Source organism: Scyliorhinus canicula, chromosome 18, assembly GCF_902713615.1.
Source record: "Scyliorhinus canicula chromosome 18, sScyCan1.1, whole genome shotgun sequence".
Classification (NCBI taxonomy): Eukaryota; Metazoa; Chordata; class Chondrichthyes; order Carcharhiniformes; family Scyliorhinidae; genus Scyliorhinus; species Scyliorhinus canicula.
In genome coordinates, this window is record NC_052163.1 from 83,417,210 (window position 1) to 83,430,935 (window position 13,726).

A 13,726-nucleotide genomic window follows, 5' to 3' on the forward strand; every position below is an offset into this window, starting at 1 on the left:
GCAACAGAGTCAGTTGTGCCACTGTCTAGCTACTGTTGTTTCCCCCTGATAGGCTATCCCCCTATCCCCGCAACAGTATCCAAAATGGTATACCTGTTAGAGGGGGGGGGACAGCCACAGGGGATTCCTGCACTACCTGCCAGCCCTTTCTAGAGGTCACCCATCTGTCTGCCTGCACCTTGGGTGTGACCACGTCTCTATAACTCCTATCTATGACACTTTATGCCACCTGCACGCGCCTAAAGTGCATCCAACTGCTGCTCCCACCGAACCACGTGGTCTGTGAGGAGCTGCCATTGGTTACACTTGCTGCAGACCTAGTCGACCGGAATGCTGGAAGCGTCACGGATCTGTCACATCTCACAGTTAAGAGCATTGCACCCCGCTGAGTGACATTTAAGCACTAGTTAATTAAGTAAAAATAATCACTCAAATCATTATTAGATTAAGTTACGATTGCCTATGTGGTCCCTGGCACCAGATTGTCACTGTAAAATTAAAAACTAAATACTGATCTCTGCCCTCTGGTTTAGTTACTCCTCTACCTAGTTAATAAGTTTTAATTAGTTTTTATTTCAAATTTAACACAGATTCCTTACCAGCCAATCAAGTCACAGCTTTACTGTGACATCTCTTTGTTTTCCCTCCCCACAATTTGGAAACACAGAGACACAGACACAAATACCACTTATCTTTTTTTCCATAGAATTTACAGTGCAGAAGGAGGCCATTCGGCCCATCAAGTCTGCACCGGCTCTTGGAAAGAGCACCCTACCCAAGCCCATACCTCCACCCTATCCCCATAACCCAGTAACCCCACCTAACACTAAGGGCAATTTGGACCCTAAGGGCAATTTATCACAACCAACCCACCTAACCTGCACATCTTTGGACTGTGGGAGGAAACCGGAGCACCCAGAGGAAACCCATGCACACATGGGGAGAACGTGCAGACTCCACACAGACAGTGACCCAAGCCGGGATTCGAACCTGCGACCCTGGAGCTGTGAAGCATTTGTGCTATCCACAATGCTACCGTGCTACATCTCCTCAGACTGCAGTCCCGATTTCTCCCGCTCAGCTCCGCTCCCGATATGCAGGTCTTACCTGCAACTCACCAATCAGTATATACATCGGGTATATATGGGTCTGGAGGGATAATCTTATTACATACCAACTTTAGCAAATGTGCTGGTCACAAGGAGAGTTTGCTCGCCAGTTACAACAGAACCAGACCACATTTATCCATTTGTGCCATGTTTGCTGGAGCAGTCCAACACAAAACCAATTTGCGTTGTTTGCTCTTAATGGTCCTGTTTCTTGCAGGCTCTTCAAATATTTATCAATTTTTCTTTACACAATACAATGTTTTGCAAAAACTAATTCCAGTGCCAAGCATTTAATCTCCACTATTTCCAACCACTCCTCACAATCTCTCTGACAATCTAAAACTAATGATTCTCCAACCAGAGAAAATATTATTTCCTTATTCAGCCCAGTTTATAGTCCTTTGTATATCTTTTTTTAAATATTCTATTCAGGCATATTTCTAAAAACAAACCAAAACAGAAGCAAAATCGTACAATATTTAAAATAACCAACACCCACTGCCCCCTCCACCATCGTCCCCTTCTCCCACCCTGCCTTCCCCATTTTAACCCCCTTACCACCCCCCTTCCCCCACACCCCCCCTTTGCTGATCCCTCAATCCTCCTTAGAGAAGTTAATGAAAGGCTTCCACCTCAGAGTGAACCCATCGACCCACCCCCTCAGGCCGAACGTGACCTTCTCCAGCCTCAGGAATTCCACCAGGTCACTCATCCACAGCCCCGCTTTCGGTGGCTTGGGGTCCCTCCATCCCAGCAAGATGTGTCTCTGAGCTATCAGGGAGGTAAAGGCCAAGGCAATGGCCTCTCTCCCCCCCCCACCCCCGGACCGGGTGTTGCGATGCCCCAAATATCGCTACCTCTGGACTTGGAGCCACCTTCACCCCTAGCACCTCGGACTTTACGTCCACAAACCCCGACGAGAACCCTTTTAGCTTTGGACATGCCCAAAGCTTGAGGACGTGATTCGCTGGCTCCCCCTGCACTTCTCACGCCTATCTTCTACCCCATCAAAAAACCTACTCATCCACGCTACCGTCATATGTGCCCTATGAATTACCTTAAACAGAATGAGTCTTAGCCTCGCACACACCGAGAACGCACTCACGCTCCGCAGGGCCTCAGCCCACGTCCCGGCCTCTATCTCCCCTCCCAGCTCCTCCTCCCACTTCCGTTTTATATCCCCCCACCGAGGCTCCCTCCCAATCCTTGAGCTCCTTGTAGACCTCGGACACCTACCCCTTCCCAATCTTCTCCGTCGATAGTACCTTATCCTGCAACCCCATTTCCTAACCACGGCAATGTTCGCCACCCAATAGCAGTTCATTATCGTCGGTATTGCCAGACCACCCATTGACCTTTTTGAAGAACTTCGGGACAAAGATCGTGAGATTCTGAAACACGAACAGAAACCTTGGCAGCACGGTCATCTTTACTGTCTGCACCCATCCCGCCAGCGTCAATGCCACCTCTTAAAGTTCTCCTTCACCGGCTCCACCAACTGAGTCAAATTCAACTTGTGCAACTGCGCCCAACCACATGTCACCCAAGTGCCCAGGTACCTAAAAGCCCACTACCTTAAACGGCAGCTCCCCTAACCTCCTCACCTGCCCTCTGGCCTGAATTGGGAACACCTTGCTCTTTCCCTTGTCCCCGGAGAAACAGCCAAAATTCTCCAATATTCCAATAATGGTCCGAATGCCACCCAATGGGTCCAAAATGTATATTAGCAAGTCACCCGCATACACCGAAACCCTGCTTGGCACCCCCTCCCCCACACAATCCCTCTCCACTCTCTTGACGTAAGCGCCATTGCCAGCGGCTCTATTGCCAAAGCAGAGAGCAACGACGAGAGTGGACACCCCTGGCCTCGTCCCCTAATGCGGCCCAAAATATCCCAAACTCACTTTGTTCATCCGCACACTTGCGACCGGTACCTTTTACAGCAGCTGGACCCAGTCCACAAACCTCTGCCCGAACCCAAACCACCCCAGCACCTGGTACAGATATTACCACTCCACCCGGTCGAATGCCTTCTCCATGTCCATTGCCACCGCCACCCATTCCGGAGGCATTATAACTACACTGAGTAGCCTCCTCACATTCGCCAATAGTGGCCCCAGGTCCCCCCAAACGTTTTATAGAATTCAACCAGGAACCCATCTGGTTCTGGGGCCATCCCTGCCTGAAACGCTCCCATATGCTCCATCACCTCCCTCAGCCCGATTGGGGCCTCCAAGCCATGCACCAAACCCTTGCCACTCTGGGGAAACTCCAACCCATCCAAAAACCGCTGCATTCCCTTCCCCTCAAACAGCAGCTCAAACTCAATTTCTTATCGAATTTACCAGAACCACTAGCATCCCCTCAGACTTCCAAACACACCATCCTTCCCATCTTGGCTTTTACTCTGCCAATCGCCCTTTTGCTTCTTCTAACTGGCAGGCCAGCATCCTGCTCGCCTTCTCACCATATTCATATACTGCCCCTCTGGCCCTCCTTAGCTGCACCACCACCTTCCCGGTAGACACTAATCCGAACTCCATCTGGAGCCTCTGCCTCTCCTTCAACAGCCCTGCCTCCGAATACCTTCTGTCCATCCTCAGGATCTCATCTACAGTCTTGCCATCTCCGCCTATTCTGCTTTCTCCTTATGCGCCCGAATTGAGATAAACTCCCCCCTAACCACCGCCTTGAGTGCCTCCCACAGAATGGCGGCCATGACCTCCCCGTATCATTGAGCGCCATATACCCCCAAATAGCAGCCCTCAACCACTCGCACACCTCATCCGCCGCTGCCCCATATCCAATGTCCACTGTGGGCACTGGGCTCCTCCCACCGTCCACTCGCAGGTCCACCCAGTGCACCGTGTTCAGAGACCACGATTGCCAAATAGTCGGAGTTGACCACCCCGCCACCAATGCATTGTCCACCATAAAAAAGCCAATTTGGGAATACACCTGGTGCACATGGGAGAAGTATTCAAGTGTTCCTTTGCTCTCGGCCTCCCAAACCTCCATGGGTCCATGCCCTCATATGCTACATGAATCCCTTCAGCTCCTTTGCCACTGCCTTCAATGACCTCGGGCTCGACCAGTCCAAACTCGGCTCCATAACCGTATTAAACCGCACCCCCCCCCGCCCAAATTCCATGTTCAACTGGTGCGAGTCCAGGTCTGGAATCTTCCCCAGCACCTGCCTCACAAAATCTACATCACTCCAGTTTGGGGCATAAACATTTAACAGGACCACAAGCCCCTCAGACTTCCCACTCACCCATCACTAACCTCCTACCCGAATCTGCCACAAATGACACCCACTTATTCACCAGCATCCCCCCCCCCTCCACGGTGTTCATGTCTAGTCCCGAGTGGAACGCCTGCCCCACCCATCCTTTCCTCAACCTCGTCTGGTTCTCTATCTTTAAGTGCGTCTCCTGCAAAAAGGCCACGCCGCCTTCAGAGTCCTCACGTGCATGAACATACGTGACCGTTTGACCAGCCCATTCAGCTCCCTCACATTCCACGTGACCAGCCAGGTCGGGGGGCTCCCCACACATGTCGCGGCGATCAACCATGTACCTTTTTGGGCCAGCCCCCGGCTCGTGTCACACAACCCTCCAGGCCCACCCGCTGATGTCCACCGTCATCAATCCTTTTCCAACTGCTCAACATCAATCCCACACCCTTGTCAGCAACCCTCGTCTCTTCCCCCCTTTCCAAAACAAAATAACTCCATCCCCTCCCCTGCGTCTACCTACTGACAACCCCGTTCACTCCCGTTAAATAGCCCACTCAGCTAGCATGGTGACTCCCGCCCAAGGCCCCCAATCCCTACCGCCCCATTTTGCCCCCAACCGCCGCCCCCCCCCCCCCATACATACTCGTCCAAAAAGCAGCAAAAGATGCACTCACCCTTGATGTTCCTCCTTGAAGGGCCTGCTTTCCAAAAACTCCACTATCCAAACTAAACAAATACTTCAAAGGGAAAAGTTTTCAGAGAACAAACAAGGAAACACTTGCACAAACTCCTCCAAATCTCAATATTCTCCTCCTCCTGTGAGTCCATTGTCCCTGATGAACTGCATCGCCTCCTCTGACGTGCCAAAATAGTACTCACGCTTCTGGAAAGTCACCCAGTGGCGAGCCAGGTACAGCACCCCAAACTTCACCCCTTCTTAAAGAGGACAGGCTTGACTTGGTTAACCCGGCCCTTTTCTTCACCAGTTCTGCACCAAGTTCTGGTACACCCGCAGCTCATTCCTTTCCCAAGTGCACTTCCTCATCTGCCTCCCCCACCAAAGGATCTTCTCCTTATCCAGAAAGCGGGGCAACCGCACCACCAGCGCCCTTGGTGGCTCGCCCACTTGCGGCCTGTGTCCTCGGTCGACCTTCAGGGGTCGGTCAAAGGCCCCCTCCCCCATCAACTGCTCCAACATTTTGGCCACATACGTGCAGGCCTCTGCACCTTCAATGTCTTTGGGCATCCCCATGATCCTCAAATTTTGTCTTCAAGAGCAGTTGTCCAGATCCTCCACCTTCTCCTTCAGCCTCTGCTGGGTCTCCTGCATTATCCCCACCGAGGCCAATTGCTCCCCGTGCTTCCCAACCGCCTCCTCCACTTTCTAGATCGAGCAGCCCTGGGACTCCTGCCTCCGCTCCACTCACGCGATCCCTGCTTTGATCGGCTCCACCAGTTTGGCCAGGTCTTCCAGGGCCTCCTTCCTTTTCTGGCTGAACTTAGCATTCAAAAACTCCACTAGCTGCTCCGTTGACCACTGGGCGGGCAAACAACCCCCTTGCCCTCCGCCAACCTATCCTGTGACACACCATGAAGACTCTCCTGTTCCAGCAGCTGTTTTCTTCTCACCTCACACCTAGTTCGTGGATCCATCGACACCGGAGGAGTTACACCATCTCCAGGTACTCCTTCTCGGTCCATCAAAAGCTTCACCCTGCGGATGGGGAAAATACCAAAAAATATCACTTCGAGCAGGAGCCACTAAATGTGCGACTGCTCACTCCATGGCCGCCACCAGAGGTTGTCCTTTTAAATCTTAACTGCATCTTCTGCTCTAGTTACTTCCAACATGATATGCTTGGAACCTCTCCTGACAGCTGACCTTGCATGGTCATATCCCAGAGTTCTAGGCAGGCTGCTGTGGACGCTGTAATTCACATTCAGAACGACATGAAGAAAATTAATACTTATTTTCTCCACGATTCTCTCCTCCCCGACCCAGTTACAGATTCATCATAATACACCATTAAATCTGGCAGCGGAGTGCGTAGCGCAGTGGTTCAGATAATGGATGAATAATCCTGAGGTGACTCATAGAATCACGACAGTGCATAAGGAGGCCACTTGGCACTGGCCCTCTGAAAGACCACCTTATCTAGGCCCATGCCCCTACTCTATCCCCGTAATCCAACCTATGGACACTAAGGGGCAACTTAGCATGGTCAGTCCACCTAACCCGCACAGTTTGGGACTGTGGGAGGAAACCCGGAGGAAACCAACCAGACACGAGGAGAAGGTACAAACTCCACACAGACAGTGGCCCAAGGCTGGATTTGAACCCGGGTCCCTGGTGCTGTGAGGCAGCAGTGATAACTAACCACTGTGCCACCATGCTGACTCCAGCGTGATTCACTTTTGCTTCCTGAAGTGACTTTGCACAGCCGTGACAGACAGATCAAGAAGCTCCTCCACCACCATCTACTCAGGGAAACAAGGAAGGGCAATGATAGTTGGCCTTGCTCACATCCAGAGTTTTCTTTTAAATGTGGCCACCTGCCACCTTTTGTAACTGGTCTAAGTCATCAAATGTAAACCTACAGAATGAAGTTATGCAGTGGCTGCAAGGGCACCGGAATTCAGACTGCTCCTAATCCTTCCCTGACTTTGCTCCACTGTTGGTAGCTGTGCATTCAGCTTCCTGATTTTCTGCAATTCCCACCCTAGGTTCCTATGCCTTCCTATCACTACCTATCCTCGACCCTCCTTAAAATCCAGCACTTTGGCCAAGTGTTTAATCTGGCATCTGATTTTCTACACATTTGTGAATGTCTCAAGCTGCTGCCATTGTTGTCTGAGGTAACAGGAATCATTAACTCCACAGATTAGCTCAAATAAAATTTGAAATATATATATTTTTGATTCTTTTATGTTACAGGATGGACAGTCTTGTAGGTACAGCCCCCAGAACAGTGCTGCCAAATGCACTGGATACAAAAGCATTCCTCAAGACAATGAGCGAGCATTAGCAGTGGCAGTCGCCTCAGTAGGGCCTGTATCAGTTGCAATTGATGCAGCTCATTTCACCTTCCAATTTTATCACTCAGGTAAAAGCGACTTCTGAGATTGCAGGTAAAGAGGGAGATTGTGTGCTGTGGCACCTGATTGCACTTCCGGTTACTGTTAGAAGCTGCATATTGGAGGTTCTGGGCTATGAATAACTGAGGCAGAATCCTGCAGCAATCTGCTCTAATATTCCATTGGTCAATTAAATTTGCAAAGCCAGGTAGCAGTTTATAAGGTTATGGGGAATAGCAAGGAAATATGATTAGATAGCTCTACCAAAGATCCAGCACTGGCATGTTGTGGCGAATGGTCTCCTCCTTATTCTTTCAAGGGGCATGGGGGTAGCTAGCAAAGCCAGAATTTGCAGCCTGTCCCTAACTGCCCTTGAGAAGGTGGTGGTAAACCGCCTTCTTGCAATGCTGCAGTTCACCAGGACAAATGTGGTGGCACAATGGTCGGCATTCAGGATTGGCCCTGAAAGTCCTCAACATTGACTCTGAACCCCATGAAATTTCATGGCAGTAGGTTAAACATGGTCAATGAAACCTCCTACGATTTCTCCATGGTGAACATCACTTACAAGAATCACTCAAGGGCAAGTGCACAAAAAGTACTTTGGATGGGAGACACTATCATTCACCAAACAGGAGCTAAATAGCACCACTACTGACCAACTGGCCAAGTCTTGAAGGACAAATCTGCCAGACTGGCCTTGTGGCAGAAGATGAAAGAATCATATGAGGGAAAACCGCCTTGACATCGTCCTCACCAATCTGTCATCTGTGTATCTGTCCATGACAGTTTGGATAGAAGAAATCAGGTCATTGTGGAGACAAAGTCCCATGTTCACATGAAGTGGAGATGCCGGCGTTGGGCTAGGGTGAGCACAGTAAGAAGTCTTACAACACCAGGTTGAAGTCCAACAGGTTTGTTTCAAACACGAGCTTTTGGAGCACTGCTCCTTCCTCAGGTGAATTCCTCACCTGAGGGAGGAGCAGTGCTCCGAAAGCTCGTGTTTGAAACAAACCTGTTGGACTTCAACCTGGTGTTGTAAGACTTCTTACTGTGTTCACATGAAATACACCCTTTGCCATGCTCTGTGGCACTACCAATGTTAAATTGGGTAGATTCAGATCAGATCTAGCTGCTCCAAACCATGAGGCGCTGTAGGTTGTCAGCAATAGCAGGATTGCATTTCACTACAATCTGTAACCTCATGGCTTGCATATTCCTCATTCTATCATTACCAGCAAGCCAGGGAATCAGCCATGGTTCAATGAGCATGCAGAGATTGCCAGGAGCAGCATAAGGTATACCTAAAAATGAGGTGCCAATCTTGTGAAACTGCATCACAGGTCTACAGTCATGTTAAACATGAAAACTGGCATGCTACATAGACTGAGCTAGACAACGCACAACCAATAGATCATATTAAAACTCTGCACCTAGTCAAGAATGGTAGTAGACAACTGAACAACTAAGGTCAGTGCAAAAGACAAGACAGAAAGGTTTGAGGCACCGTGGCACAGTGGTTAGCACTGCTGCCTCACAGCACCAGGAACCCGGGTTTGATTCCAACCTCAGGTGACCGTGTTCTCCATGTTTCTGCGTGAGTTTCTTCCAGATGGTCCATTCTTCCCACAGTCCAAAGATGTGGTTAGGTGAATTTGCCATGCGAAATTGCCCCCTAATTCTCCAAAGGGTAAGTGGGGTTACGCGGGTAGGACAGGGGATCGGGCCTTGGTGGGTGCTCTTTCGGAGGGTCAGTGCAGACTCAATGGGCCGAATGGCCTCCTGATGCTCTGTAGGAATTCTATGATCTTGAATTACAAATTCTGACTAGATGATTTATTTCAGCTTCCTCCAGAGAGCCCCAGCCTCACATATGCCAGTCTTCAACCAATTGAATTCATTCCATTTGGCATCATGAAATGGATGAGCTCACTGGACACAGAATGGCTATGGGCACAGTGGTTATGCCAAGTCAAGCTGTTCCATTAGAGCTACAAAAAGCTACCTGACAATATGGAAAATTTCCCAGATGTGTGCTGTCCAGAAAAAGCAAGACAAATCCAATCCAGCCAACTACCAGGTCATCAGATACACACAACCATTAGCAAAGTCATTAAAAGTGTTAAACAAGCAAGTTCAGCAATAACTTGTTCACCGATGCTCGCATGAAAGTACATTACTGCAGATGCTGGATACTGAAATTAGAAGAAATTCTGCAAGAAACTCAGGTCAGGAGAGAAACAGAACTAATGTTTCAGGTTGATGACCTTTCATCAGAATTCTGATAAAAGATAATTGACCTGATCATAGAATTTACAGTGCAGAAGGAGGCCATTCGGCCTATCAAGTCTGCACTGGCTCTTTGAAAGAGCACCCTACCCAAGGCCCACACGTCCATCCCCATAACCCAGCAACCCCACCCAACACCAAGGACAATTTTGGACACTAAGGGCAATTTAGCATGGCCAATCCACCTAACCTGCACATCTTTGGACTGTGGGAGGAAACCGGAGCACCCGGAGGAAACCCACGCATACACGGGGAGAACGTGCAGACTCCACACAGACGGTGACCAAAGCTGGGAATCGAACCTGGGACCCTGGAGCTGTGAAGCAATTGTGCTAACCACTACGCTACCGCGCTGATATGTTAACTCTGTTTCTCTCCACTGATATTGGTTGTCCTGCTGGGGTTTTCCAGCACTTTTTGTTCTTACATAACCGATGCTCAATTGTGGTTCACTCAGTTCCATACTTATTACAGTCTTGGTCCAAGTATGGACAAAATAACAGAATTCTAGATGTGAGGCGAGTGTGGCTGCCCTTGACATCAAGGCGGCATTTCACTATGTGCAGCATCAGAGAATCCTAGCAAAATTAAAATCATATGTAGCAAGACCTAAACACCATTTAGACATGAGCTAGTACATGGCAAGTAACATTCAAAGCACACTAAGTGCCAGACAAATACCGGCCACACGCTCGGGAGGCGACACAGCCGGTTGATAGCTCTTCCGGGATCCACCCGTCTCACCACGCCACGTTAGATCTAATGCGATTTCCAATAAGAGTGTGAATTTTTAGTCAATCTCTCCTCGACATGCAACAACACTGCCATTGCTGAATCCCTGAACCATCCTTGGCTGTGAGGTTTACCATTGACCAGAAACTGAACTACATCAGTTATATAAATATCGCAATGAGCAGATTGGAGGCACTGAACTTGTGGCAACTAACTCACCTTTCAACTTCCCAAAGCTTGTCCATCATCTGTAAGACACAAGTCACAAATGTGCTGTAATACTCGCCACTACCTTGGATAAGATGCACTTTGATCCCATCAGGCAAAGCCGCCCACTTAATTGACATTCCATTCGCCACCTTAAAAATTCACTTCCTGTACTACCATCACACCGTGGTAGCAGTGTGCAACATATCCAAGATGCACTGCAGCAACTTGCCAAGGCTCTTTCGAAAGCATGTCCAAACCCGAGACCTCAGCCACCTAGATGGATAAGGGCAGCAGAAAATTACCAACTGAAAGTGCCCCTCAAAGTTACACAAAATCTTGACCTGGAAAGATATCATCTGTCACTGGATCAAAACCAAGAACACTCTTCCAAACAGCACTGTGGATGTGCTTACATGTCAAAGAGCATATTTCAAAAAGGCAACTCGACTTGTCACCACTTTCTCAAGGATGGTTTGTGAATGTTAACCGTGCAAGGGACATTCTCTTCCCAGGGACCAATACTAATAAGAAAACGTTTTGGGGAGAGACTGGGGAAATGGATTGCTCTCCTGGAATAAAGTTAAGAGGAGATTTGATAAGGGTGTTCAAATGCATGAATAATATATGTAAGGAGAAATTGTTTTCAGTGGGCGAATAATTGATCACAAGAGGACACAGATAAGGTAACTGGAGATGGCATGATAATTTTTTTTTTACATAGCACGACGTTGTGATCTGCAGTATACTGCCTGAAAAGTGGTGGAAGCAGATTGATATTGAAATCTCTTCAGAATGTTAAACACGAAAGGAAAACCTTATCGGGCTTCGGGAGAAAGAGCAGAGGAGTGGGATTAATTGTTTAGCTCCATCAAAGAGCAGGCACGTTCGGCCAAATGGCCATTTTCTGCCATGTATCATATGATACAGGCTGATTGTGCATGGCCCACCCTAACAACCGATCTTCAGGGGAAAATAATCAGACAAGTCAATTAATCACATATACAGAATTATACAGGTTGATTCTTTGCAGGCTCTTCATCTGGTTAAATTTGTTTCCATACAGGGATTTATTGCGATAAAAGATGCAGCAGTACGAAAGTGAATCATGCAGTACTGGTGGTGGGGTATGAGACTTATGGCGAAGGAGAAGCTGCACGGAGTTACTGGATTATTAAAAACAGGTACTGTGCACAAGATACATCGCAACTCTCCTTGCCGTGAAGGCTTCTATTATTAAAATTACCTAATGATTCGGAATGATCTTTTGCACACCAGCCAAGTAAACAGGTGGGTGTGGATGAAAAGAAACACAAATATTTTCTTCCAGGCTCTCCCATAAAAGCTCTGAGCAGAACTTATTTTGCAATTGTTTTCAGAATCGAGCATACAGTCCCATTCAGTAAAGTGTTCATCCAGTGAGCGAATTGCAGTGGGGTCACTCTCACATGCTGGAATCTAATAACAACTGTATCATAGTTTGTGCCTAACTCTTCAAAATTTAAAACCCTTTAGAATTTTTTTAAACTTCTCTAGTAATAAACTTTTTTAAAAGCCTGATTGATTGGGCCTGGAGATTAGATTGGCCACATTGCACTCTCCCAAACTCAGCCCCAAGAGGCATACAAATACTTCTGTCAGAATCTGTGAGAAGTTCTGTGAGAAGGGGCAGCACGGTAGCATTGCAGATAGCACAATCGCTTCACAGCTCCAGGGTCCCAGGTTCGATTCCGCCTTGGGTCACTGTCTGTGCAGAGTCTGCACATCCTCCCCGTGTGTGCGTGTTTCCCCTCCGGGTGCTCCGGTTTCCTCCCACAGTCCAAAGATATGGTTAGGTGGATTGGCCATGATAAATTGCCCTTAGTGTCCAAAAATTGCCCTTAGTGTTGGTGTTACTGGGTTATGGGGATCGGCTGGAGTTGTTGACCTTGGGTAGGGTGCTCTTTCCAAGAGCCGGTACAGACTCGATGGGCTGAATGGCCTCCTTCTGCACTGTAAATTCTATGATTCTATGAATCATCACTTGGTCTCACTGCACTTGGGAGTAACTGAAAACATGGACAATAACTGTACATTAATGTTAAATTGTTTATGCCTTTCTAGCTGGGGAAAGAGATGGGGCATCAACGGCTACATGCATCTTGCCAAGGACATGAACAATCAATGCGGTATTGCCACTCACGCAGTTTATCCTCTGATGTAATGGTGATTTCACTGACCATCAAAAATCCCCACTTATAAATGAAGATTGATACAATGCTGACCAAAATGGTGCTGCAAGATACAAATCATCATCATATGGGCAGCAACAGGAACATTGTTACATTGGGCTGCAAATCTTTAATATTAAATGATTGAGTTGATTATTGCTTAGAGGTGTAGATCAAAGGGCGCAAGGTCTGTCGAAATGGTACATTTATTTTTTTGCTTTGAATGTCAATGAAGCAATTCATTCCATTCAACAATAAAATGGAATGATTACAGCTGACACATTTTCTTTACTTGCTCACTGTCACCGCACCTTTTCACCTGGCAAGTTAGGGGATTTAGCCAACTCCTTGGCTCCTGTTTCCAGGGATCCTGACCATACAGAAGCGAACCAGGAACAGTATCAGCTTACTGTAAATAGGTTTTAATCATAGAGGATCCCCTGATACATGTGGAGCAAATGAAAATTAGAGATCTGTTTGGACAACAAATTGTTGCCTTATCCTGCTGCAGTTATCAAAAGCAATTCCAGAAACATACATGCCAGGGTGTTCCACTGGAGATAGGATGTCAGAATTGTAGTGGTCAGCCAGCCATAGACTATTCGTGCTATGCTTTCTGCTATCTACAACAACTTTCGTTTCCATATAATTTTTAATGTAGTAAAATATCTCAAGGCACTTTACAGCAGTGTTAGCAAACATTTGACTTCAAGCCACAAAAGGGGATACTGAAACAAAAGTAGTATTTTTTAAGGAGCATCTTAAAGGAGAAGAGGCAGAGGAAAGAGTGGTAAGTCAGTGGAGAGGTTTAAGGAGAAAAGTTCTGAGCTTAGGTCCAAGGCAACTGAAGGTGTGGCTGACATGAG

At 47.9% G+C, this 13,726-nt stretch overlaps 1 protein-coding gene across 4 annotated transcripts in view; it reads left to right on the forward strand.

Annotated features, from left to right (window-relative positions):
* LOC119953397 (procathepsin L-like) overlaps nt 1-13,138 on the forward strand; it is a 107,891-nt gene extending 94,753 nt beyond the window's left edge. For all 4 annotated transcript variants that reach the window (XM_038777633.1, XM_038777635.1, XM_038777634.1 and 1 more), the window contains exons 6-8: nt 7,283-7,451; nt 11,717-11,834; nt 12,754-13,138. In XM_038777633.1, the coding sequence (XP_038633561.1) occupies nt 7,283-7,451; nt 11,717-11,834; nt 12,754-12,853 (387 nt within the window). In that variant the 3' untranslated portion in view covers nt 12,854-13,138. The remainder of the gene's footprint in view (nt 1-7,282; nt 7,452-11,716; nt 11,835-12,753) is intronic.
* The last annotated feature ends 588 nt before the right edge of the window (nt 13,139-13,726 follow it).